The sequence below is a fragment of the Rousettus aegyptiacus genome, unplaced genomic scaffold (genome assembly GCF_014176215.1).
Source record: "Rousettus aegyptiacus isolate mRouAeg1 unplaced genomic scaffold, mRouAeg1.p scaffold_m13_p_10, whole genome shotgun sequence".
Taxonomy (NCBI): Eukaryota; Metazoa; Chordata; class Mammalia; order Chiroptera; family Pteropodidae; genus Rousettus; species Rousettus aegyptiacus.
Window position 1 is genome coordinate 72,760,812 of NW_023416285.1, and position 27,140 is coordinate 72,787,951.

Here is a 27,140-nt window from a genome sequence, read left to right on the forward strand (position 1 = left end):
TTTCTCATTATTGGTGTTACTCATACTTGCTCCAAACAAGAAACAACATAAATATCTATCAACTGGTAGATGGATAAACTACGTTCCCTCCATGCTATGATAGCCTCAGCAATTAAAAGGAATGGACTGCTGATTCACTCAACAGTTATGCTAAGTGAAAGATGCAAGGTTCATAAAGCTTTTTATTTATTTGATTCCATTCAAATGACATTTCAGGAAAGGCTCAACTATAGAGACAGAAACCAGATGAGTGGAGGGCTAGAGGTGAGAGAAAATACAGTTTTTTTCCAAGCACTTCTCTTGGCTCCACTTTGCCAGCCCCCACCTTCATACCCCTGCCTCTACATTCCCAACCATGGGCTTAGTATCAATGTAAGCTTGAATTTCTAATATAGAAAAACAAACGTGATTTTTCTCTCTTTTTAATCATGGAAGTTGCTAGACAGCAGGCATTTCCCTTGGCCTTTTATTTTTGTTCCTGGGTAGGTACAAAGACAGCCTGGCTCTGTCTTCTTCCTCAGGCTTTCAGTGTCCCTGTACCTCCCTGTGATTCTGCTTTCTGGAGATAGCAAGCCAGTGGGGTGACTAGGGAGATGGTCAAGCAGATGCCCTTTAAGAATCGAGTGTTGTGCTGATTCTGTTAGGGTTCAGAATCATGGAGGGTAATGATTTTTACTCATCTCCCATCACCTAGCAGTTGGGAACATGAGAACTGTTGGGTGAAATGGGGGAAGGAGGGTAAGTCGAATTCTTTATAGTACAAGGGATGCCTGCAAATTGACCACTGTCTTTGGTTTAGTGGAAGGTTCCGTTAGTTAAATATTGCATAAAGAAGATAATCCATGCCCCCTCCCTAGAGCTTGACAATGTCTTCCACTTACAAAGATTTTTGTTGTACACATTTGTTAAATAGACTTTGTGTTTTATAGGGCAGAACAAAAAGACTTTAGGCTATTGGGTAGAAGAATTTTTTTTTTTTTCAAAAAAATTTGTTAGAGTTGAATTAAAGGGATACTATGTTAAAACCTGAGGGTCTTTTAAAATAAAGTTGCATCCTTATGTGAGTACAAGCAAAGTTCCTGATGTTTCCAATTAGCTTTGTGGGGCAGTGTGTTTTTTGTTTGTTTGTTTGTAAATGCAGGTTGTGGATTCCTCCAAGAGCAATCATCAGGTACACACCCTTTAAAGTGAGTTGGGGAAATAACGCCCCTGGTAAATTCTCCTGATGTCTGTGAATGAGTGCGGCGGGTACCTGCCACTTTGCTACAAATCAACTTAATTTAAATTTATTTATTTTATTTGTCATATTTGTTAAGAAATATACATTTATTTATTAAGCTGAGCTGGTCCGTAAAGATACAAAACTGAATAAAGCATAGTTGACCTTCAAGGAGCTCTGAATTTAGTAGGGGGACACAGAAAGAGATACAGCATTATATTGTCCACTGTCTTTATCTGTGCCACTTGACTTCCTTCACTCACACAAAGTACCAGTCCCCTTCTTTGTACAGTCCACAGGCCACCTGCCTCTGAATCCTTTTGATCAGAAGGGGTGATGCTAATGTGAAAAGAGCAGGGGGTCACGCCAGACCTATTGATTTATACTTTGAGGGTAAAACCCTGGTATCTTCATCTTAATGATTATTCACATTATAATTCAAGAACCACTGACCCTGGTGCTGCTTTGGTGTCCTCAGTGATTACACAGTGCAATGAAAAGGAATGTTTAAATACAATCTCAAATATTTAAAAATCATTCAAGGATTTTTTTTATCCTAAAGTCAGAAAGAGTTCATGCATAACTGCTTTTACCTTCGGGTGAGGTAATATAAAGATATTTGTGAATGTTGTCTAAGAATAGTTCAAATTTATATTTATATATTTTTCTGGCAGCATATTTTCTAGGAGCAAATTAAAATGCTTTTTTCTATAATGAGTTAACAGTGTGAACATTGTTATGATGATCCTGTGACTTTCTTGTTTAATATTTATAGTCATCTAATCAAACAAATTGAAATTGGATTATGGCTGTTACATGTTATAGCAGTTATCCAGTTTAAATGCAGGCCTGAAGGAAATAAAATTGATTTTTCTGTGCTACTTGAGGACATCATAGATTATTGGTATGCTGGTCGAATTTTTAATGAGGCTTGTAGGGAAGAGAGAAAGATTAGTGGTGGGGCTTTTTTTATTTTCTGAATGTATTTATATAAATAAACTGTAATATTTTATTCTAATTAGGGAGTGAGACAATTTTTTAAAAATATGATGATCTACTTACACATTTTTATTTAAAACATGTCAAGCCTTTAAAGTGCATAATGATTTTAAGGAACATTTTTATTTTTAGAATGAAGAAAAGGAAATAATAGAGTAGAATACCATTATAACACTCAGTTACTACAGTAACAGCTACCTTATTTTTTAGAGAATGAACTGTAATATGTACCAGATTTTCACAGATAACTGAACCTATTTTCTATAAACCAAACCTTTTTTTTTTTTAATTGCTTTTAATCTATAAACGCCTTTTGTTTGTTTGCTCTATGTAAGCACCAGGCCTGACGCTAGGATCCAGAGTTCACCTAACATAGGGTCTTCACAAAAACAGATGTTTCAATGTGAATGCAGAGCGATGGGCCAGAGAATACAAAGGCAAGAATGACAAGCCCTGGGGAGTAGGGAAAGGCTTCATAGAAGAGGTGACATTTGATCTGGACCTTGACTGAAAGTAGGAGTTTGCAAAATAGAAATTTATTCTTGAAGTTGTAAAGCCTTTGCATGCTGACTGCATGCTCATTTTTAAAGTTCCTATAGAAAAATACTAATTTATTATCGATCATTATTAAATGTATTAAGTACTTACTGTGTGTCAGGAAATGTGCTTGCTGCTAAAAATACACTGAGGAAAAGTTCACAAGACCACTTTTAGATTCTATAGTTTATTAGGACTCACAGAACTTACTGCAAGCTATTATACTCACAATTATGGTTTATTATAGCTAAAGGATAGGGATTAAAATCAGCATAGGGCAGAATCCAGAAAAGTTCCAAACATGGAGTTTCAGTTGTCCTCTCCCCATAGAGTCATGGAAAGCATAACTTTCCCAATTTTGATGTATAACAATATGCATGGAGTATTGCTAACCAGGGAAGCTCATCGGAGCTTTGGGTCCAGGATGTTAACTAGGGCTCTATCATGAAGGTATGTTTGGCTGCCCACATGGCTGATCTCAATCTCTTGTCCCTCCAGAGGTGAAACTGATGCCAAATGACCCCAAATCCCTACCTATCTTAAATCACATCGTGGGACTATCTAGTGTGACCTAAGACCCCCAGGTAAATAACACTACTATCAAGAATAACATACCATGGTTTTAGATCTCCCAGAAGCCAAGGGCAAAGGCCAGATCTCTTTTTGGTCAAGGTTGAATTTCTTACTATACAGAGACAAAACCAGACATTACTATAAATTTATAAAACTCACCATAAAGTGAAAGGAGACAAGGCCTATGAAGGAGAAGTCCGGTATGCTAGGGGGTGAGGGGAGGGAGTACTGCCAGTTAAGATGATCTTCCCATGGAAATGGACTGAGATCTAAAGGATGAGAGGGATTAGCCAGGTGAGTAGTGCTGTGAAGAGCATTTCAGGAGGAGGGAAGAGTTGTCGCAAAGGCTATGAGGTCAGAAGTATTTGGACATGTTCCGGAAACTGGAAGAAGATGAGGCTGGAGCAGAGAGAAAGAGGAGGGAATGTGGTTGCAGTGTTCACTAGAGGGAAAAGAGAGACCCACTCCCAAGTGTCCTCAGATACTCTGAAAACAATTACGGAGGTGTATCTCCAGTCAATAGAAAGCCATTATAGAGTTTTAAAGCAGAAGCATGGATGCTCAGATTTGTGGTTTGTTTTTTCAAAGGAACACATGGGTGGCTATGAGACCTGCCAGTCAGTGACAAGAGTGGAAACAAGGTGACTGTTATAAGACCACTGCAGCTATCTCAATAAGAGGAGACAGCAACTAGAACGAGGGTGGTGGCAGTGGAGTTGGAGCGAGGGGGATAAGTTTGAGAGAACAGTTAGAGGTAGAGTTGGCAGGACTTGTTAAGCATGACTTTCCTGCTAGCATACTCTCAGCTGCCACACTCTACTGTCACCTATGCACATCTAGCAGCCCCATCTCACTTGTTGCTTCCACTCAGCAGTAGGTAGAGAATCAGATAACCAAACTGACTAGAATTATGTGCAAGGAAGGAAGGGCAGCCTTTGAAAGGGTGTCAGGTGCAATCCTGTGAAATCAGTTCATGCCTCCAGGCTTGGTGATGTCTGTTCCAGCTGCTGAACCCAAGCCTCAAACCCACCCACCCCCACTTCCAATTTGGAATGTGTTCCAATCAATTATGGTTGTCAGAGCAGTTCATTGCTAACAACTCTTCTGAATAACTGCAATATTACTAGTCATAGGTTCAGATACACCATGAATGAAATTGTGCCCTTCTCCCCCTACACTTGACCCTCCTGACTTTGAAAGATAACCATTAACCAGAAAAGCCTAATATGAAATTATCAGCACAGAGCCTGGCACCTAGGAAGAGCTTAGTAAGTGTTGAACAAATGAGTGGATGTTTAATCCTCTTTTAAATCATGAATATTAGAGTTTCTAGTGCACCTGTTACGTGCTTTACTAATCTCAGACAAGACCTCCTTGATTTTCCATGTATATTTAGTTTTTTCTGTTCATTTCCCTTTAAAAGGAGCGTATGGAACTTTGAAAATAGCAGAAAATGTGGCTGATGTCTCTTGCCTATTTCACTTTGTCAATTGCTCAAATTACTTACTCTTGCCCAGAAACAATTAGAAATACTTTCAGTGCACACACAGTATATAGTCAAAGACCTTAGATTTTCCTTTCAAATTCTATTTTGGCCAGTAGCTTGCAACCACTCTTATTTAAAATGCTGTCGCTTGGCCAAGTGGACACTTTTCTGCTTCCATGTATATGAATTCTCAGCTGAAGATGACAGCGTTGGGGTGCCAGAGCCATCTTGGCTTCAGATCAGCTATAAACCTAAGGTGCCTTAGGAATGGGTGATCAGAAAGGTGTATAGGAGTGAACAATTGTTAAGGGCTTCGTGTAAACTGGCAGGGAATCCGTGAGAAATACCTTCAGCTCAGTTGAAAACTTACTGCCCGATTGATCAAACTACAGTTCGCTTCTACTTTACGGTGGTATCGCAGAGGCTTTCTTGCTGTGGGTTGCAGTATCGCCCCTCGCCTGTCCACCTCCCCCTACCCCACCCTCCACCCAGCACCATTCAGGCATGGTTGTATTAGAAACCAGAAACACATGCCCGGGATGCCAACTTTCTAAAGAGGTTCTGTGGAATTAGAATGACCTTCCCAAGTCCTGGGAGTCCAGAAAGGGAAATGTTCGTCACAGGAAGGGGTGTGTTGGCGGTGGGGTATTCCGCCCTTCTCTTTGCTCTCCCTGGGCCCGGCCCCTGGCAGCTGGGAGCATCTGGCGGGGCATCTGGCGGGGCGCCGGGCGGAGTGGGCGGGGCGGAGTCCCACGCGCCTCTCCAGCAGCCAACGCGCAGCAGCTGTGGCGGGCGGGGAGCGAGGGCGGGCCGCGCGCCGGGAGGCGCGGACGCCGCTCGCTTCAACTCGAGGAACGTGCTGCTGGTGTGAGTGGCCGCTATGAGCTAGCGGGTGCCGGGGCCCCAGCCTCTTCCCAGCGTCCGGGGCTGCATCCCCGCCAAGCCCGGGGACACCAAGGTGAGGAACTTGAGGAAGGGCTGCGCCCTTTGTCTGCAGGTCTGTGCAGAGGTAACGAACCGGGACGGGGCCCGAGCTCCCTCGCAAGTGTGGCGAGGTGGGCCCAGGAGACTCGCGGGACAAAGGCTGCGCCCTCCTTCCTCTGAATCGGCGCTTAGCAAAGTGGCCCGGTGCGGGGCGACCCAGACGGCTGAGGAGTGGTCTTTCTGCCTCGGTGGAGGAAAGAACGAGGACTGTGTGAAATGGGGGAAGGGGGAGAGTCTTTTTATGCCAATTTACCAGCAGAGCAGAAAGCTGTTCTGTGGTGGCCTGTTCACATGGTCTGCACTGGACATTTCTGTTGTGGCCAATGTTACAGGACTGAGTAAATGAGTGCATTTATCTCACATGCCCTCTGGTGAATCACATTTATGTCTTCTTGTCTATTAGGAGTGAGAAATCACAGGATCTGGGTAATCTGATTTTTTTATTAAAAGCAATGTCAGGTGTAGAAAGACTGCATTTTCAAATAATTTTGTTATGCTTTAGAGTATTAGTGGGACTTCATGTAAGAAAATGCCTCAAATTCCCAGAATGTAGAAAAGCACCCAACTTTCCACATGCTTGCTCTTGGCATTGAAAAGGGGGCGTCTGTTTTGTTTTGTTTTGTTTTGTTTTGTTTTAATAAAAGAAACATGATTTAAATATTGCATTAAATGCTTTATTGGATTCTCAAGGAATATGTACCTTTTCTGTTTCCTGTACCAATATTGTAAGAAGGCACATCTGTCGATTCTTAGCTGTGAGTCTTCATTACTGTCCTGGGTGGGAGAAGGTAGAGGAGGATGGATCCATTAGTCTTTTTTTAACTGCAGCTACAGACTGGCTTTGACTTATATCATGAACAGTGGGGTTATGATTGCGTTTCTCATGTTGTTCGTTTTGGTTTTCTTAGACCATTGAGCAGTCATTCTGTCCTCCAGGTTTGCTCTGACACAAAAGCAGTTTATAAGTTTTCTTTGTAAAGTTCAGATCTTTGTTACTGCCTTTTAGTTATTTGTTTTGTGAAAGGAATCTTGAGGTGTCCCAAGACCTTTCCCAAAAAGTTAGAAGCATAACATACTGTGAGGAAAACAGCCCTAACTGTGTATTTGTAAACTTTGTAATTTTTTTTTAAAGCTATGGCTGCATTGGCCAAAATAAAATGTTAGAATAAAAAGCTTTATGGGGGAAAGACTTTCCACAAAGCATCAACCATTATTGATGAAGAAGGGGCCGTTGTTCTTGGCACGGCGAGTGAGACTCAGAGTGAAGGAGTGGGCTATGTTCTGGTTTGGTCAGGAACCCCATCTTTCTGACAACTGTTTATGACTTCTGTCATTTTAGCAGGTCCTAGCTTTTGAACAATGGGAATGATTTATATAACAAGTATTTATTTAATACCTAGTATGTACTGGACATTGACAGTGATGATTAAATGGTAAATATAATAAATACCTTTTTGCTTTCTTGGAGCTCACATGTTGGCATAGGGCCCATTTCAGGTCCTCTGAACTGAAGAGTACCTGGGAAGCAGTGTGAGGTATTAATCAGACCAGTGAGTCATTATGCACTGGAATTGTTTTCTTGAACCTCTTACCTTGATCATGGATACCTCTTAAAGGAGGGTAGTAAGACTTGCAAACAGGGCCAGAAGCTGAGTTCTAAAGAGTTTGAGCAGTGGCATTGTTTATTTGGATGTGGTGATTTCAGGCTGTTTTGAAAACTCTCCATCATGCAGTCTCCTAGTCTCACTTCAACAGTTTCATCTTGAACAACCTCTCAGAGAAATGAATTTCATTCTGTACCACTGATGAGCAAAGCTTTACATCTGCCCATAGTCTCCCAAGCGTGAAGAGGTGACTCCTAGGTTTAGAGATCTGGAACACAGTTGGAAAACCTCTGATTTACTCTATTTTTCGTGGGTTTAGGGGAGAGTACTGGTGACACATAATTTCTTACGATTCTGAGTTTTCATTCTACAAATCCCTAGGGTCACATGAAAACATACTAAATAGTAGTGTGACTTGTTCTTTTCTAAGTGCCTGTTTTAAATGCAAAATGTAACATCTTTGAGAAATTTTTAGACCTTTGGATTTCACTGGTCCTAACATACTACCCGGCATAGGATGCTCTCCACAAATAATTGAATTGTTGAATGGGCAGATGAATAAATGTAGATGAAAATATTTTTAAATTTAGGATTTAACTATGACCATCACATGTACTTTGTATTTATAGATTAATTTGCTTTTTGGCACATATGGAACAGCTATGTGTCAGACATTTTCTGAGGTACTTAAGATATAAGGTTCAAAGAGGCAGGAGATAAGCCAGAAAAACAATTTAGAAGCAAGATGATACAGATTTGGATACATGCCATGAAGACAATCAACAACACAATGCAACAGAGAGTAGCTCAGTGGGTACCGGGGCCACCAAGAGGGAGCCCATCCCAAGTTTGAACTGAGCTTGGAGGTTGAAAAGGAGCTGGGCATGTGGGAACAAGTAGGAAGGTCTGAAGAAGAGGAGTTCTCAGCATGTTCAGTGATCTGAAAGGAGGCCATCGAGGCTGAAACCGGGAGCGAGGAGGCGAGTGGGATGCGCTGAGGTGGAAGAGGTAGGCGGGAATAAGATCCTATAGGGCTTTTTGGCCACGGTTTAAAGTTTAGCTATTGTTAATGCCATGAGAAGCTTTGAAAGGGAGTATCAAAAGGAATGCCATGATCCGATTTATTTCATTAAAAAGATCTCAGTGAATGCTGTTAAGGGGAATGAATGTCAGGAGCAGAGGTGGCAGCTGGGGACCAGTTAGCATTTCCTGGTCTAGGAAAGATCAAAGTAGTGGTAGAGGAGACGAAGAGAAGCAGGTTGTAGAGAGTGAACTGGCAGGACTTGGTGTAGAATCTGCAAGTAAAAGAAGAATCTAGGACCATACCTGGAATTGTAGATTTATTGTTTCTCTTAGAAATACATATTAATTGAAGTAATGACTATATAAGGATAATTAAGCAATGAAGCAACTCATTTTCAAGACCTCAACTTGTTTACTGCCATGCCACCCTGAACAAACCTGATCTCATCTGATCTCAGAAGCTAAGCAGGGTCGGGCCTGGTTTGTACTTGGATGGGAGACCACCTAGGAAGACCAGGTGCTGTTAGGCATTTAAAAAATTATAATAAAAATAAGGGATTGTAAGCTGACAAGGACCTTACAACCTGTGAGGTCAACCAAGGGTTGCCTTGCCTAAAGAAAAATAAGACCTTGGCTTAATTTTGTTTTATTCTCCAGTGTGGATGAGCAAACGCTATTCATTTTGCCATTTTTCTAAGACATTTTCACCCTTCAGTGTCCTGACTATCCTTCTCAACTGATTATCACACCTGTGAGCATTTTCTGTGTTCTGTCATAAAACTGAATGGTCAAAGTAAGAAAGAAGACAGGGTTAAGCTTTAATCCTATGGAATTATGGATTCCACCTTTTCTCCTGGTTTTATAAGAAACCGTTGACAATTGCATTTGAAGTTACATATTTATCATGAAACATCCTACATGATTCCAACAACTGATATTCTGTCATAAATAAAATTTGTTCCACATATATTTTAAATCAGAAAGAGTAAAATTCCTAGTAACTTTGCAGGAAATTCACTGAGCATTTTGTGAGCTAGAAAAGACATTTCCTCGTATCTATAAAGTAAAGAAATGAGATATTTGGTTTCTGATAGGATTCGTTGCACCCTCCTTCTATCTTAAGATTTGTGTACTTGAAAGCTTATACTGTCTTTGTCAGGGAACTTTCTTGTTGAAACTAACTTTGGTTTGGTCTTGCAAAAAAAAATATTGATGCAGAAAATATTCCTTCTGCAGTCAGAATTTTAGGCAGATGAGAAGGAGCAGAAGTGACTGGAGCTGCCAGCCCTTTTGACCTGGAAACCTGGACTGGTTACCGTAGAACATGTAAACTCTTCTAGGGATGAATAAATTATGACAGTTTAAATAATTATGATAGAGGAAAAGCTGCAGAGAGCGCAGTTGACAAATGGGGCTGATTTGGCCTGATTCTGTCAAGTCAAAGCATGCATCTATTTTCCAGGTTACATGAAAGTGCTGTTTTCAAGGAGTCGTGTGTGTGTGTTTTTTTCCCCTGCCTTCTTTAAATGTTCTTAAAAGGGTCATAGCCTGCTAGTGACCTTCTTGAAATGAAACAACTAGGGCAGAGCCCCACATTGATTCTGGTTCTCATGTTGGAATCCATGTAAGATCTCAGTTGAGCAGAAGGTGTTTTGGTTCTAAAGAAGCTATAAATTAGAACTCCTGTTCCTGCGTCTAGATGGACCTGGAGTTTGTCACCTGTGACAAAGATTATTCCACCATCTCAGCCAGTCACACTAGGTATAGTGCACACTTCTTTTAATGCTCTGCTATTAACACCTTGAAATTCTTAGTAATTTTTTCATAACAGAGCCTTTCATTTTCATTTTGAACTGGGCTTCACGAATTATTTCATGGCCCTAATCTTGGTGTTTGTCCACATTGTATATTGTACCTCTAAGCAGGGTTCTGCATTTTCTGTAGAAGCCGAGATATTAAATATTTGCAACTTTGTGAGCCATATGGCCTCTGTTTACTAGTCAGCTCTGTCATTGTAGTCATTGTAGCATAGGAGCAGCCGTGGACATCTGTAAGTGGATGGGTGTAGTTATGTTCCAGTGACACATTTATAAAAACAGTCACGGGGCAGATGGTTTGTGATTGGGGGCCATAATTTGCAACTCCTTACTTAAAGGACCTGAATGGAACCTAGTGATAACTGACATAGGAACCTTGTCCTTTGAGAGTAAAAAAGCTCCGTCACCTCAGGGCCAGCTTTATGGTATTCTGAAAACCACACTCTAAAGAGAATTCCTGGAAGATTGGGCTGTTCTCTGGCAAACTATTATTTGAACATCCCAAGCCCACACTTGAGCTTCTTCAAAATGGTATGTTTATTTGTTAAATATGAACAAACATGGACAATATGGACAATAAAATGAAAATAAATTCAAACAGTAAAAATAGGATGCTACTATGATGGGATTGTGGGGTGGTTTTTTTTTTTTTAAAGATTTCATATTTGATGGAAAAGAAAAAAGATACAGAAACAAGGAGACTAGCTGCATATAAAAAGTAACCTTTCTGAATAGGAAAGATGTGTAGTTTTTCACCTTGTATCAAGAAGTTAACTCCTACTAAGGTCATGCAGTACCTCCGGGGACATGGGGGTATTCTGTGCTGCCTTAGAGTAAAGCTTTTTCTACTTTTCTACCTCAGCATGTGTGGAAATGGATTGTCTGGGGACTTTTCCCTAAATGATACACAAAAGTTTTCTTTTTTAAGACTACAATTATAAAGAAAATTATCTGGGGAGTTGGTAAATATTGATAGAAATCAGTATACAAGGGAAATTTATATATTGATTTCTTCAGGAGCAGGAGAGCTGTTTTTCATTTAGACTGATGTTCTAAAGAGGGAATCTAGTAGGGGCTCTGGAAACAATATTGTTTTTACAGGAGATGGTCATAGTATAGATTTGCTTTGCTTTCAGAGAGAGTCACAAGAGATTAATAATCTTCATAGAACTTGCCTCCTACCCATTGAGATGAAAAATATGTCTTATTAACATTGTTTTAGATGACATGAAAACAAAAAATGAGCTAAAGTCATTTTTAAAGTGCTGTCTCTGATAAATAGTAGCAGGAGAAAAAGAAATGTGACCAACTCCTTATTATTCTGGGCTTCATTCCCTCAGGTTCCTACCAGCATGATCAGGAATAAGGTGCAAAGTCCTTTGTCTACTCTTTTGAGCTATTTATTCAATCATTCAAAAATATTTTTGATTACCTACTATGTGCCAGGCAATAGTGAGTGAACAAGGCAAACTTTACTCTTTTCTGGGGGGAAGGAGAACAATAAACAAATACGCAAGATAGTTTTAGATAGCTGCAAGTGTTGTCAGTGACTGGATGGTCCAGATGGTTCTTTTGGAAGTTGTGGTGATAAGGAGGGGTCCTCCATGGGAGACCTGGGGGAATAAGCAATCCAGGCAGCAAGAAGAGGGAGCAAAGGCTCCAATTTGAAAACAGGCCTGTGTGTGTTGGAAAACTGAAGGATCTGAGTGTGGCTGGAGCCCATGAGGTGTGAGAAAGGCAGGAAGTGAGTTCAGAGAGATAGATGGGGAGTTCAGGGGAAGGGGGTTCATAAGCAGGAAGCAACAGGATAAGAGGCCACTGCGGAAAGGGTTAAATCCTCAGCCTTTGCCTTGGAAAGTTACTTAAATCAAACATGGCACCTAATTTTTGTCACCAGATCCAGCAGTGGTGGAACCAAAAATCTAATAGGGACAGAGACAGGAGCAGAGAGCTGAAGCCACCTCTCTGTATCTAGGGGTGAGGTCATGAGGAGCCCATTAATTGGGACAGAGATAGGCGTAGGTGCCAGGTGCCCCAAAAACACAGCACAAAGAAGAGACAGGCCAGGCAGACCTGTGTTCCATTTGTGGATCCACCACTCATTAGCTGTGGGGGTTTTAATCATGTTAACTTAAAGGTTCCCTGAACCTTAGATTCCTCATTTGAAAAATGAGAGCCATGAAATGCTTCCCATACTGTGTTACTGTGTGGTTTGGCCATAACATCCACCAAGAGCAGAACCTAGGTGGAGAAGCAGATTCAGTAATGAGAGCTGCTGCTATTATTTTATTTTTGGAATCAGTCATCCTAGTATTGTCATCTACTTTTGCTCCGGTATTGTGAGTTTACAGAATATTAGGAATACTTGTATCTATATCGAAGTTTCCAAAATTCAAATGAAGGCCAAATATCTTGTCTTTTTCTGTGGATTACACTAGTATTCCTTTTATCTGCACAAAGAAATGGGAATCGGATATATAGTTATATCCTAAATTCTCTTGAAAATTTAGAATCTGATATAAGCATGTGCTTTGTCCACAGGAGGCCCTTCACATGGCCAGGTGCATGGAGTTGACGAGAATTCACCCACTGGCTCGCCGTTGTTTTAACCACGAGTCTTGTCTGTGCTTTGCCAGTGGTTTGCGCCCTCATGGCACTTCTCACATGGAACACTTCCCCAGTGTAGAGAGCTGTCCCCTTTCCCTCCTTTGTATCAAAGTCTTTAAACTTTCGCTCATTCCTGTACCTTGTCAGATAGGAGCCTCTGGCTATCAAGTTTCAGAAAGGAATGGAGCCCATGGTTTCACAATTCAGGTATAATTTACATAATTTTAGCCTTTGATTATACCCTAAACATTACACCGTGAAATCATAACATGGCATGAGTTATTTCTCATTTGAGAACTAAATATAAATTGTGAGTGAATTCTCTTCTCACTTAAATATTCAGAGAAGCAAGATTGTTGGTTTTTGTTAACTGTAATACCAAACAGATGAAGGCAGACACTCGTTAATTTGTACTCTCTTAGCAAATGGAGTTTTAAAAAAATACTCATTTCCTGGTTGTTCTCAAATATCCTTGTCTCTCTCATTAGTAAGCTGAGTGGTAACTATTGTGGCTTCTCTCCAATGGCATGAGAAAGTCCTTTGTTTAGAAGAGTGTGCCTTGAATTTCAATAACCTTACATCACTTTAGATTCTCAGCTCCACTCTTATCCCTGTTGGAACTCCAGCTCCCCTTACAGATTTACAGGCTGTTGCATGGTGCTGGGGACAGGAGCAGGGAGGAGGGAAGAGAACTTGCTTTGCAAAGTGAGGCACACTTGGTCAGAGATGATTGTTTCTGTTGCTGTTTGGTCGTAGGAAGGAGAGAACCCTTCCCTGAGCTGATTTTTTTTTTTTTTTTTTTAATTCATCAGACACCAGATGGTGAATATACATAAAATCAGAATTCAGTTCAGGTCAGAGGACTTTACCTGCAGGGTATGGATGCTAAAGGGGTCTGCTAATGAGTTTCAAGAATTACTGAACCTTTGCCCCCACCCTCCTAAGATTGTACATAAACTTGTGGGTCTGTGCACAGTTCTTTCTGGAGTGTTTTCATCCGATTCCAAAAGAATCCATGATCCAAAACAGGTTAGGAACCTTCCTCTTGGCAGATCTCCACCTCCATTTGGGCACCACACAGCTTAGCAACAGGCATATCAGGTCCACACCAAACACTGTCAAGTCCACACTGCACGCTATCATGCTGTGAAGACTTACATGAATTAACAAACATAACAGTCACAGTTCTCTTAGGAAGTGAGTTACCACTGTTATCCCCATTTGCAGATGAAGAAACTGAAGAACAAAGAGGCTAAGGGCCTTGACCAAAGGCAAACAGCTAATAAATGTTAAAGGCAAAAAGCAACAACACTTGAAGCTGGGGGGTGGTGTGGGAAACTGTCAGAGGAGCTGGCATGAGAGTTTTCACAAAAGTTTTATAGTTTTTACTTCTTTGCATGTGGAGAATGATAGCTTTTGTGGTGCTCAAAAGATCCCAATGATGAAATACAAGCATCTAAAAAGTAGCACAAAGCAGTGCAAAAATGGAGCGAGAAGTACACTGGCAAGTCTGCTTTTCTAGCTGTTTGTGGAAAGCTGTTTGTGGTTGTATATTGCATAAGAAGTAGGTGGCTGTGCTGGAAATTAGGAGATGCATCCTCTTCCAAAAAGCCAAAACAGACGTCGTCATTCTGGTGTGCTATTTATTTTGAGAAATAGCCTATTTATTTGGATGCCCAGTTACACATGCCAGGTAGTTCTGTTATTCCAGGCTTATTTTAATGAAAACAATGCCAATTACTCCCACATTCATTTTCCCAAGACACAGACCACTGATTAGGCAGCCTTGGGTATGTGGCTGGTGTAGAGTTAATTCTGGAAGTAAGCTTGTTCCCAACTCTAAATTTAGCCTTCTCCACTCTCAGGATGGTGTGTCTCAGGCAGAAGCACAGCTCTGGGCTGATGTTTTTTCCCTGGCAAATTTATAAGGTGTCAAATTGGTGCAGCGGCTGCCACTGTGACTCTTCTGCATTTTTTAAATGACATTTCAAAGATCACTCTAAAGTCCCTATTTTCACTTTAACACTTAAATCAAGCATATCTATTAACCCCAAAAGAATTAACCTTGCTAAAATGTTGTAGTGTCATTTTTCCAAGTTCTGCCTTCGGGAAGAAACACGGTGGTTACGTATTGATGTTATTTCCTTAGGTGAATCACTAGTAATGGGTCTGATTTAAAATATCCAAGGCTCCAATAATAATTATACACAAAAGAAAAATATTTTATTCTCAGGACTCTAGATTTAAGGTTATTTGGGCAGTGTTTTTGCCATACACTATGCATAAGCTTTTCATTAATAAAAAACTAAAGGAGGCAAGGATATATAATGGGGTAAAGACAGCCTCTAAAATAAATGGTGCTGGGAAAATTGGACAGATATATGCAAAAAAAAAAAAAAAGCGAAACTGGATCACCTTCTTACACCATATACAAGAGTAGACTCAAAATGGATTAAAGGCTTACATGTAAGACCCAAAACCATAAAACTTCTAGAAGAAAACATAGGCAATAATCTCTCTGATATTGCTACTGATAATTTATTTTTGGACGTATTTCCTCAGGCAAGGGAAACAAAAGAAAAAATAAATATATGGGACTACACCAAACTAAAACTTTTTGCGCTACAAAGGAAACCATCAATGAAATGAAAAGACAGCCAGTTGAATGGGAGAAGATATTCACTTATGATACATCTGATAAGGGGCTAATATCCAAAATATAGAAAGAACTCATATAACTCAACAAAACAACAACAAACAATCCAATTAAAAAATGAGTAGAAGACCTGAACAGATATTTCTCCAAAAAGGAAATACAGATGGCTAATAGACATATGAAAAGATGCTCAAGGTCACTAATCATCAGAGAAATGCAAATTAAAACCACAGTGAGATATCACCTCACACTTGTCAGAATGGCTATCATTAATAAATCGAAAAACAAGTGTTGGTGAGGATGCGAAGAAAAGGAAACCCTCGTACACTGTTGGTGGGATTGCAAATTGGTACAGTCGCTATGGAAAACAGTCTGGAGGTTTCTCAAAAAATTAAAAATGGATATGCCTTTTGACCCAGCAATTGCACTTCTGAGTATTTATTCAAAGAAAACTGAAACAATAATTTGTAAGGATCTATGCACCCCAATATTCATGGCAGCACAATTTACAATAGCCAAGATATGGAAGCAACCTAAATGCCCATCAACAGACGATTGGATAAAGAAGTTATAGGTCATATATACAATGGAATATTACTCAACCATTAAAAAAATGAAATCCTACCATTCGCAACAACATAGATGGAACTAGAGGTTATTAAGCTGTGTGAAATAAATCAGACAAAGATAAATACCATATTTTATATGCAGAATCTAAAGAACAAAAAAACAAACTAACCAAAAACAGACTTACAAATATAAAGAATAATCTAGTGATGGCCAGAAGAGAGGGACATTGGGGGACTAGGAGAATGAGGTGAAGGGTTAAAGAAGTACAAATTCAAGGTTGATAGATGGTCATGGGGATGGGGAGCACGGCATAGGCAGTGCAGTTAGCATTAATATGATGGCTAGGTGGCAAGCCAGAGGAAAGAAAGATCAGTTAGGGGGATCATTTTATAAACTATACAAATGTCTAACCAACATACTGTATACTTGAAATTAATAATAAAATTTAAAGCAAAAGAATAAAAACTAAAAACATTTGGTATATATCAAAAGCAGTTGAAAGAATTGTCACCTACTGATCTTTTTAGTAGGAGTCGAAGCTCCTAACAGATCCTTTTCTGATAAAAATCTGAGCACTAGGCAATTCCTAGACTAATCTGAGATGAGAAACCCCACACTCGGAAGAGGTTATGTGACTTGCCTAGTGTTTACTCAGCATTAGACTGGAAATCCAGGTTTTGGGATCCTTTGCCGATTATCTGAATTGCCTCTAAAGACTTTGATAGAGAGGTTGAGGCAGTGCACAAGGACGTGAGCAGGAGGTGACTGCCCCTCCTTCTGTGGTCACATTGCCCAGGAAATCCAAGGAGAAGGCCACAATTCCTTCTCCAGCTGACCTCCCTTCCATGGGCGATGTTTCATCCCAGATGTTGCCTGCCCAGCACGACTCAGCTGAGACATGAAACCATCAGGTGACTCAGTAGTACTAACTATAATGATGCAGCTTACTGTGTTTTGTTATGTGTCAGGTACTCTTTTACACATATAATTCTTCTCATGATTGCCCTGAGCCAGCTTTCCTTACCCCTTTTTCATTGATGAAGAAGCAGATTCCAGAAGGGACACCATCTAACCTGGTGCATAGAGGAAGCCCAGGAAAAAAGGGAAGATAAGTAACATACCCAAAGGAACACAACTACCAGCAGAATTTGAACACTGTTCTGTCTACTCAGCCCAAAGGGCCTCTCGGGAATTTTCATCCACTTTCTCCCCCTAAAAAGTTCACAGGCCAAGGAAAGAGAAGGAGGCTCCTCATTCATCTACAATCCCAGGTTCTTTACCAAATCCTTTGCTCCTTTCTTGAACAGCTGTGCATAGTACCTTGGGTCATTTGTGAGACAAAACATAAGATGGTTCTGCAAGGCTATGAAGAAGTGTGGCATACCCATCATATGTGCATCCTGAGAAGGCTAGAATTAGAGAGTACTGCAGACTCACCATCAAACTCTGACTTCACCATTTACTAGCTGTGCGAGCTTCAAGTTCCTCAGCCTCTCTGAATTTGCCTCTTCTATCAGTGGGAACAGTAATATTTACCTTGCCAGGTTGCTGTTAGGGCAACACAGAGCCAGAGCTCAATAAAGCGTAGTTGTCGGGAATGTGACTATAGTCGTCACTCATATTCCAGTGCTGTTACCTGGTCCTTGGCGCGCGCTCATCACAGCGGTTTCCCCGAAATGTGGAGATGTTCACTTATTTGTATTACAAAAGTCACATGTGCTTCTGTGTAATATTCAAACAAATAGACTAAATAAAATCCTCCATAATTCCTCCTCCAGATGACAACTGACAGTCTGGATGTTATGTTCCAGACTTTTTACTATGCATATGCACACTCGAACTTTGTTTTTCAGACTTGGATTGTTTACCTATTTGGTTTCTCCCACTTAATAACATGCCATGGTCACTGTTCTATGTCAGAATGTACAGCTCTGCCTTCCCATGTAATGACTGTGGTTCACTGGCAGGTGTGCTTGCTATTTCAGACCATGCTTTTAGCTCTCATATCTGTAGGGTCTTGCTGGCCGCTCCATGACCCTGGCTGCAGGGCACCTGAAAGACTGGTTTCTGTGAAAGTTGGCTTTCTTCCTGGCCTCCGTGTTGTCTGGCTCTCCTGCCCCTGCAGTCCAGTTGCTTTACATATAATGCATGCATGTGACCGACTTGAGGGCTCTGCTCTCACGCCCCTTCAAATTGGCTGTGACAAAACCAGAAGGTGATGGTGACATAAACACTCTGGTTCAGGAGATTAACTGCCTTCATTAGGGTAATCCTGGTGGCCCAAGAGCAGTCTGGGGGTGGAACTCAAGGTGTTCAGCCCCAAACCCCAAATCGCTGTCGGCTTCTCTCCACATGCTGCTCCTCTGCCTGGCACATGTCTGTTTCCTCACCCTTTTGAGTGCTCATTTCCTGGCTCTCCCACTCCCCACCTCTGCCCTTGACCTTCTGCTCTGCCTTTGCTCCCGCCTATCTGTTGCCCTCTCATGATGTATTTCAGAAAATTAAGTTACCTAAATTATAATGTTGTAGCCCTGTTAATAGAACGTCAGGAGTGTTAGTAAAGTGGGTAAGGCTGTTTCCATGTCATTGTTTCCATGTTTTTTTATTGGGAACAGGTGGAGCTGGAAAATGAAGATAAGTGTTCTGCCAGTGTTTACTGCAGACAGTTTCCTGTATTTGACTTTGCTATTTTAAGCTCGATTACCTCCCCTGGCTGAGATATTGCCTCTGAACTCAGCTGGCATCTCTTGACTTCATTGTAAAGTGGCTCAAAATACACACTTCTATGTAAGAGTTCAGCTAAAATAAGCACTGAAGGGCTATTAATTGCAGCAAAGTTGGGAAATAAAATGGAATGTCAGTGCTCAGAGTTGCTGTTAACATGACTGTTTTACTTACTAATGTTTTGTTTCTGCTCTGTTCCCTCATGCCTTCCTGGATTCAGAGAGAGGTAACCAATCAATTTTCACGTCTCCCTCTTCCTTGTGTCGTAAAGTGTCTGGTAAAGCTCACTTGCTTTCTTCATGCCATATTGCCGTCATCACAGCCATTGTTGTCTTTGAAAAGCAGAACTTTATTATGTTTAACCTTATATCATTATCATTCTTATATGTCTTACATTTAAAATAGAATATGGAATTGCATCTGAGTCCTTAAACCTCTGTTGAGTTCGACCCTGTTGGGGGGAAGGTGATAGGCAGTGTGATTAAGTATAACAGGAGCTTGGTCACTCTCACTAATGGCTGAAAAAGTCTAATAAGCATGTTAGGGAGTAGACCTGATAGTAATATTTAGGTTATGTACCTTGTATAAGGAGACTTCATACTTCTTGAATTAATATCAACAGGACTTACTTACATTATATATTCTCTAGTTTTGTTGGTAAGGTTTTGCTCTAGGCTAATAGCTACAAGGGCTGACTCAGTTTCAATCTCATTATTAGCGAAAATATATGGAATTATTTTCCCTTCCCACATCGAAAGAAGATAACTATGGAAAGGATATAACTCTGAAATGAAAGGCATTTATACCTCAGATGTGTGTGCTTTGAATGTCAGCATGCCCAATTGGGCGCTTTATGCTTCACTATTCCATAGCTCTGTCACGTAATAAAAGCCCCCATTTTTGATGGAAGAAGAAAGTTTTTAAGTTTTCCTCCTTGAAAGAATGACTGCAGTTACTGCGTGACAGAAACACAGGCAGTCACCTTTTTGTGTCAGCACCAATCTCAGGCGAACTCCCGCCTGGCAGGCCAAGCGATCTCCAGCTGGCAGCCATCTTCCTCCCTGAGGATGAGCTGCTGTCTGTGCTCAGTGGTGAGGATGGAAAGGGAGATGGCATAGACTGGTTGGTGAACACTTTCAGTCTTCTGGGAGATATGATTAAGAGTTGCAGAGTTGACCTCTGGAGGTGGTGGAAGGTTCTGGAGGATGAGGGCTGTGTGTTCAGACATGAGCTCCCTCATCTAAAGAGAGGGAAAGTCCTGTGTAAGCCAGTAGTGAGGATATTTTGAGATGTTTGCTGCTTCCTACCTTCAGGTCTCCCCACTGAGTAGCAGTTGCTCTGAATATTAACCGTAAGACTGTATTTTAGAGAGGGCTACAGATTCTGGTCCGCAAAAGCCACCTGAATTATTTGCTTGTGTTAGAATTTCAGATCTGCTATTTCCACAGCCTTTGTGGTCTCATGAGGGTGCCTGGTGAAGGATTCCCTGTGGAGAATGTGTGTTTACCCAGGTGATAAGTTCCTGGGATGCATCTTTTAGAGTTTACGAACTTAGCATCTTCTTAAGCGTGTAGGAAACGGGGAGGGGGTGGGGGAGTTGATTTACCAAGCTAAAGCCTGAGCTTTGTGAAAGTAGTGACACTTGCACATGGTGTCTGTGCCACTGGATAAAAGTGAAAAGGCAGCGCTGTCTGTGAGTATGTAACTTTCTCAACTGGCCGTCTAGGAAGATAACATTTCTCAGCACCTTCTTCTTCCTTCCTTCCATTTCCAAAACAAGATTTTCAAAGTACAATGAGAAAAAAAAAAGCAGTTAGGCAAAGAAGAACAGGCAGTCTTGAAACAGGACTCTTCCTCCCTCCAGGCCCTATAGAGGTGAAACAAAGAGAAGAGAAAGCCCTTTATCATAAAGGACTAGAAATGGGATGTTTGCATCAAATCTCTTTGCTGCTGTTTTGTTCTTATTTGCATGTAGGGTGACACTGCCCTCTGTAGTAGTAACAACTCTGGTGACTTACAGCTTCTACAAAGAGATAACCTGGAAGGAAAAGGCCTTTAAGTACATTTCAGCAAGTCTTTATAATTCATAGACATGCAACTGGTTATGCATCCTTCATGGGTAAGAAGACAGTGTTTCAAAGTGGGCTTTTTCTCTGAGTTCTTTACAACATTATAATAATAACTACCATTAATCAAAAGGCTATCACATGTCAGCCTTCACAAATTCCCAGTATCAAACATGTGCATTTGACCTGAGCAAATGTGGATTCTGTGGAAGAAGGTATCAAATTAAGGAGATGTGATAAGGAACACTAACAGAGGAGATTTGGTGAGAGAGTAAATGGAATGGAGTCTAACAGAAAAGAAGGGGGAATTGCTGCCAGACAAGTCTGGGCTGTGTGGCTGATGAGATCGCCTGTTCTGGGCTGCTCCAGAAAGCAAAGCTCAATCTCACAAGCAAAAGCTGCAGGTAGGCAAGTTTCAGTTCATTATTTGGAAAAAAATATATTTTGGTTTACCAGGAACATTCCAACAAATGAACAGGTTGATTCATTAAGTAAGATTTCATGTCACTAAAATATGTTCAGTACCACCTGCCTGGGCTGCAGTAGATGAAACTTTGAAATGTTAGCTTAGGTAAGTAGTAAGAGATCTGCAGATTCTTCTTAAAATCTTTACGCAAATCCCATTTACATAAGGGAATTCTGGGGGAGCAATTTAGAGAAAGGGTGAGTAATTCTCTCTTGGCTATTTTTTTTTAATAAAGTCCATTTGAATAAAGAATTGTTCATTTGTTCCATAAAGATGGATTAAAATATCCAACGGTTGATTAAAATGCTGTTCAAGTGAGAATAGTAAAAGCTACTCTTTTTTTTTTTTTTTTTTTTTTTTTTGCCATTAAGAAATGTGAACCTGTCATGTGAAGATATCTTAGTACTGACATTTTTCCCTGGCAGAACCTGAGGCTGGTCCCCTGGCAGAATAATTACCCAGGGAGAACAGCAAAAGGAGAAGAACAAAAAGAGCAGGAAACACAAGGGCTCAGTAAACCAATGGTGAAAGGTAGTTGATTCCTGATACTCGCTTCTGGTATGGTTTACAGAAGGGACACAAGGAGTGACAGCTGTAAACCTTCCATTTTCTGGTTTATAAAAGAAACTCAGTGATTCCCGTGACTTCAAGAAAGCAGTGGGATGAAACTCCATGTGTGGGGAGCAGGGGACCCACCCAGCAAATGCCTCTTTTAGCAGATGGCTCCTGGACCAGTGTTATAAACAGAGTGAGTTGGAACAAAGGACGAAAATGGTTTCTGCTAGTGAATGTCAGACAGAATGTCTCAGACAGACAGATATCTAGAAGAATTTGTTGGAAAAGACAGGACCTGTGTTTTGACTGGAACTTCAGAGGTCATTTGGGCCAACTCTGTGGTTTTATAGATGAGCATGCTGAGGCCCTGGAGGTATGTGACCACTGGGGTATCTGGCCATTTGGAGGTGGCGTAGAAGCCCATCCGAGCCCATCTCAGCTCCAAGATAGGATACCCCTGGTGCTGTGGAATCTAGGTAGTTGCAGCCCAAGTGCCACTGGCAGCTCTGAGGAGTGAAGGTATGAGGGAGCACCACTGAGGGCTCCACAGATGAAGTCACCTAAAATGCCCTACAGTGGACTGACCTGCACCCTCACACAGTGGCACAGCCACTGGCTGTGTGACACCTGATGGCACCGGGTGCTTTCCGCCAAATTCACATGAGTGGTGCTAGGTTCATATGACAGTTCTGTTTGCACAGTCAGTGAGGAATACTCTAGCTGTGAAGGTTTATCATAAAGCAATTTCTTGTCCCCTCTCAGAATACAAGAAAATCTCTAGAAAATATTAAATTGCTCTTACGTGTGAGCAAAGAGTTTATGGTCTTTTAGGATCATAACACTGATTGGAAAAATCATCTATCTGAAAGGCTGAGTCAGGAATATGTCCTCTGGGTTTTTTCGTTGTGTGTGTGTTTTTTTTTTTTTTACTTCTGCGCTCCTTAGTCTCCTGAAGCTGGGTCTCAAACTTTATTCTCCAGGGCAACAGCGCAGGAGGCCAGCGTCACCGCAGACCTCCGTGTTGCCCGTCTCTTGCTGCTCAGCCTCTGCAGCTCTGGAGACTTCCAAAACACCCTTCTTTGTTGTCTCTGGGCCTTCCCCCTCCCACACTCTGTCTCTGTCCATTCATTGGGCCCTCAGCCTCAATTAAGCCTTTTAATGAGTTTCTTCCTTAGAGTTGAGGCCTTGTTTTGTCTTGTTTTCCACACTCTCATCTGCTCCCCTGACTTCAGAGACTACATGTCCACCTGATCAATGGGCCTGGCCACCTGGTGTCCCTCAAGTACCTCCTACTCTGTTGTCCAACCTGAAGCTCATCAACTCCCTTCACCATGTCTCTCCGCTCCCTGCCCCAGTAGGAGGGTGCTTAGTTGTCCTAGTAGGGACCCCGGAGTTATTCTTGATTCTCTCTCTCATCTACACCATCCTTTCAGTACCTCTTTCATCTATCTCCTCTACCCTATTATCAGGATGCTGACTTAGCCTGCACCTTGTTCATCCACTCTCACCTGGACCATAGCAGTAGCCCCCAGTGTCTCCTTTCTTGACCCACTTCATTCCACCAGAAGGAACTTTAAAACACATGTCAGAGGGGGTCATTTGCCATGTTACAAGGCTTAGTTGGCTCTGAATAAGGACTAGACTCTTGTCAGGTCACAAGGCGCTCTACAAACAGATTCTAGACTGCTGTACAACTCCCCAGCTGCCACACCATGGGACGACTGGGAGTTCTCCCAAATACTCTTGTGGGCTTTCTTATCTCCGTGCCTTTGCTCATGTTCATTTGAACCATCCACTGCCCTTCTTACTCTGGTGATGTCATTATAATATTTAAAGATGCAACTCATATCTCACTAAGGTCAGTTTAATTAGACAATGGGCTTCCTAGGCTGGAACCTTGTCTTGTTTGTGTTTGCATCTCTGGTACCTGGTACATCATAGTAGCTCAGAAGGTATTTGTGAAAGTGAATACTTTTTTTTTTAAATATAAGTCTTTAATGCTATAATGTAATTTTTTAAAAAACAAAAAGCCATCTGGAAGCTCTGTGAGTTTCCTATCACTAACTTTGGGGCTTAAAGAAACACATTTGTTCTCCTACAGTTCTGGAAGGTTAGAAGTCTAAAATGGGTCTTACAGGCTAAAATCATGGTGCTAGCAGTTCTGCGTTCCTCTTAGAGATTCCAAGAGAAAGTCAGTTCCTTACTTGTTCCAGATTTTAGAGGTTGCCTACTTTCTTTGGCTTGTGGACCCTGCTCCCGTTCTTTCATTCATAAGGAAAGCATCCTCTTTCTCTTGTAGTTGTGTTGAGCCTGCCCAAATAATCCAGGATAATAGCCCTATACCAGGATCCTTACTTTAATCACATCTACAAAGTCTCTTGTTATGCCATGTAAGATAACATATACACAGCTTCTTGATATTAGGACATGACCATTTTGGCAGGGTCATTATTCTGTCTACCACAACACCCTTTTTTGGAAGTCATGTGCTAAAAAGCCAAGCAACAACTAGTTAAGAGGTGTTTGGATTTTATTCTGAATGATGGTGAGATTAGATCAGCCATATACTTCATTGCACATAAAAGAAGTTGTTCAACTTGTCTGAAAAAGAGGCCTCCCCACCTCTAACAAAACCCCATGTTTGGGGCTTCAGCTACGTTAGGATGACACAATATGTTTCATGGGAATAAAATAGAAGAGACATGCAAATCTCTTGACCTCCATAGTGAGGACTTGCTTTTTCCTGGGAACAAATGAACACACAAAGAGTTAGTTATCAGGTTTATTCACACTCATGGACATATAGGTTTCCACCTCCCTGATCATTAGCCTGGTGCCTGGGACAGAACAGGAAAAGATGAGGCAGTAAAAAAATTGTCCAAATTCCCCTATCAAAGCCTGCAGTTACTGAGCTTTCCCTTGGGGAAGATGTAGGTTCTAAATGGTTGCCTTAGGTGTTAATCACTATCTCCTGAGCCAGAAGAAAATGAAGATTAATAATAATTTTTTTAAAAAATAAGAAAGAACAGAGAGGGCACAGAGCCAAATTTGATTGGAACAATCCACTGCTTATTGATCAGGGCTAGTCTCCCCCGGCCTGCTGGCAACGTTGGAAGCGTCTGCCCGCAGGTCAGCCAGCAGCAGTCAAGGAGAACACAATGGATCTGGAAGCTTATCCCACAGTGTCAGAACAAGGAAGGGCCATTGAAAATCATGTTTTTTATGATTTTTTTTTTTTTTTTGCATATTCCCCTTACTGAGAGATGAGATTAGACTCCATGTCCAAAGTTACATACCTCAGTGGAATTGAGAGTAAGACTAGTATTCAGGTGGCCTGAGTCTTGATTCATTGCCTTCTGGCTGTTCCTTACTGTTTCTGAGAGAGGACAGACACAGTTGAGACCTGAATAGTGACTACAGCTCTTGAAAAGAATTTAAATGCTGTAAACATTTAGACACAAGCAAGGTTCTGAGGGCCAGGCAGGCTTCTGGGCTGGAGTATACAGAGTAGATGAAATAGTGCAGTCCAGACAGGGCAAGGAGGCCAGTGGTCACAAAGCGAGGGGAGATGCCATGAGTGGACATAGGGACCCACCTTTCTGGAGCGAAAGGGAGAGCCCCTTCGTTGGAGGAACAATACTGGAAAAGTTAACGGGACAGATTTGGGAGCTCCTAAAATCCAGACATAGGACTTTGCTTGGGTGACCTTAGGGCTTTGAAGAAATTTGACCTCAGAAAAATTGTGGCTGAACATAGAATTTTGAAGGAAAGAAGTTGTGTGTGGTCAGACACTATATGTGTTACTTTAGGATCCATCTAGAAAAGAAGAGTAGCCAGAAGGAGGGGAGTCAAGAACAGGGCTTCCCTTGAGCATGGACTACAAAGATGATGCCTGCTTTCCATCTCTTTTTCAAGTAATATGTTGCTTTGTTGGTAGTTAAGACTAGGATAGAAAGGCCTCAGAAACACAGCATGGAAGAAGACTGTGCTTATCCCTCAAAGTCTGGCCCACCTCCTCTCTCAGACCCACCCTCTAGCCCAGTGTCCTAGGATCCTTTCATGCCTCTGACCAAGGGCCAGCTCTCCTGACAGGAATTCAGTATATGTGCTGCAGGCCCCATGCTGATGGGAGGAAGGAACATTCGATACATGTTATGGCAGGGCCTGGGCTGGGTACTGGGAATGAATAAGGAGTAAATCATCTTCACAGAGCTTCAAGGAGTTGTAGGGAAGACAGACTCATAAACAGACACTTATGGTACCCAGTGGTAAATGCAGTGTACAAGAAACCATGCAGCACCAGGAAGGGTGCTTATCCAGCTTCAGCTGTGTCCTAAACCATGGCAAGAGTATGGAAATAGCATGAGCAAAGGCTGGGAGGCAAGAACCTGCTTAGAATGTCCAAATGGTGGTAGAGCCAGTGAGGAAAGGGTGGATTCAGGATATTTTCAGGAAGTAATATAGGCTGAACTTGGGAGTTGGGTACAGATGGTGAGGAGTCAGGATGGTTCTAACATGAAGGATACCGACTGAGATGGGACACGAGGAAGAAGAAGGTTGTAGAAAGCAGACACTGAGCCAGATGTGGACAGGCTAAGGTTGAAGGGCCTGTGGAGCAGCCAGGTAAAGATACCCCTGACCTGGGGCCAGGGCTGAGGGCCACCCTGCTACAGGACTGCCTGGGGCGCAGCAGGGTGGTGGAGTAGCGGAGAGGCTCTTCCAGCTGGGTCTTTGTAATGGCCGATGGCCTGCAGTGCATTGATCCCTGTGCCTTTCCAAGGAAGCCAAGGGTGTTTGGGAGAAAGCATCAAACATAACCTGTGAGAAGACTGCCAGTTCTTAAATTAGGAGAAATAATTAAAAATAAATTAACCTGTAGTTATATCTACAGACAGTGTCCTGGCTTAGCAATATATGCAATAAAATCATTGTGATCTATTACGAAATGGATACATCTAGGCATTTGTTTTTTATAAACACTTTGATCTTTAAACCACTCTTCTCCAGTAATAACAGAAATTTGACATGGTTCTTTTGAAGCCAGATAATGTCACAGACAGTATCCTTTTCCTCAGTAAGATAGATAGTAAAGCCAGTTCCAGCTGCATGCTCACTGTGGTGTCTGAGCTAATCCTGCCCTTGCCCTGAGCTCCGGAGTACGAGACGTGCTTAACAGGACTACGTGCTGGTGGCACGATTTCAGCCTGGGGTGTCTCTTTGTGTTCCAGCTCACCCCGTGACTGCCCGTCAGCTT

At 41.6% G+C, this 27,140-nt stretch overlaps 1 protein-coding gene and 1 pseudogene across 25 annotated transcripts in view; both read left to right on the forward strand.

The window, feature by feature from the left end:
• The window catches only part of APBB2 (amyloid beta precursor protein binding family B member 2), a 328,869-nt gene that overhangs the window by 286,635 nt on the left and 15,094 nt on the right, over positions 1 to 27,140 (forward strand). For 15 of the 25 annotated variants that reach the window (XM_036227996.1, XM_036227999.1, XM_036227993.1 and 12 more), the window contains one exon: positions 19,020 to 19,025. The exons of 9 other annotated variants lie outside the window; for them this stretch is intronic. In XM_036227996.1, the coding sequence (XP_036083889.1) occupies positions 19,020 to 19,025 (6 nt within the window). Of the gene's footprint in view, positions 1 to 5,632; positions 5,773 to 19,019; positions 19,026 to 27,140 lie in introns of those variants that run through there. One more of the 25 variants, XM_036228009.1, reaches the window with a different exon arrangement.
• LOC118609055 lies at positions 8,836 to 8,954 on the forward strand (annotated as a pseudogene).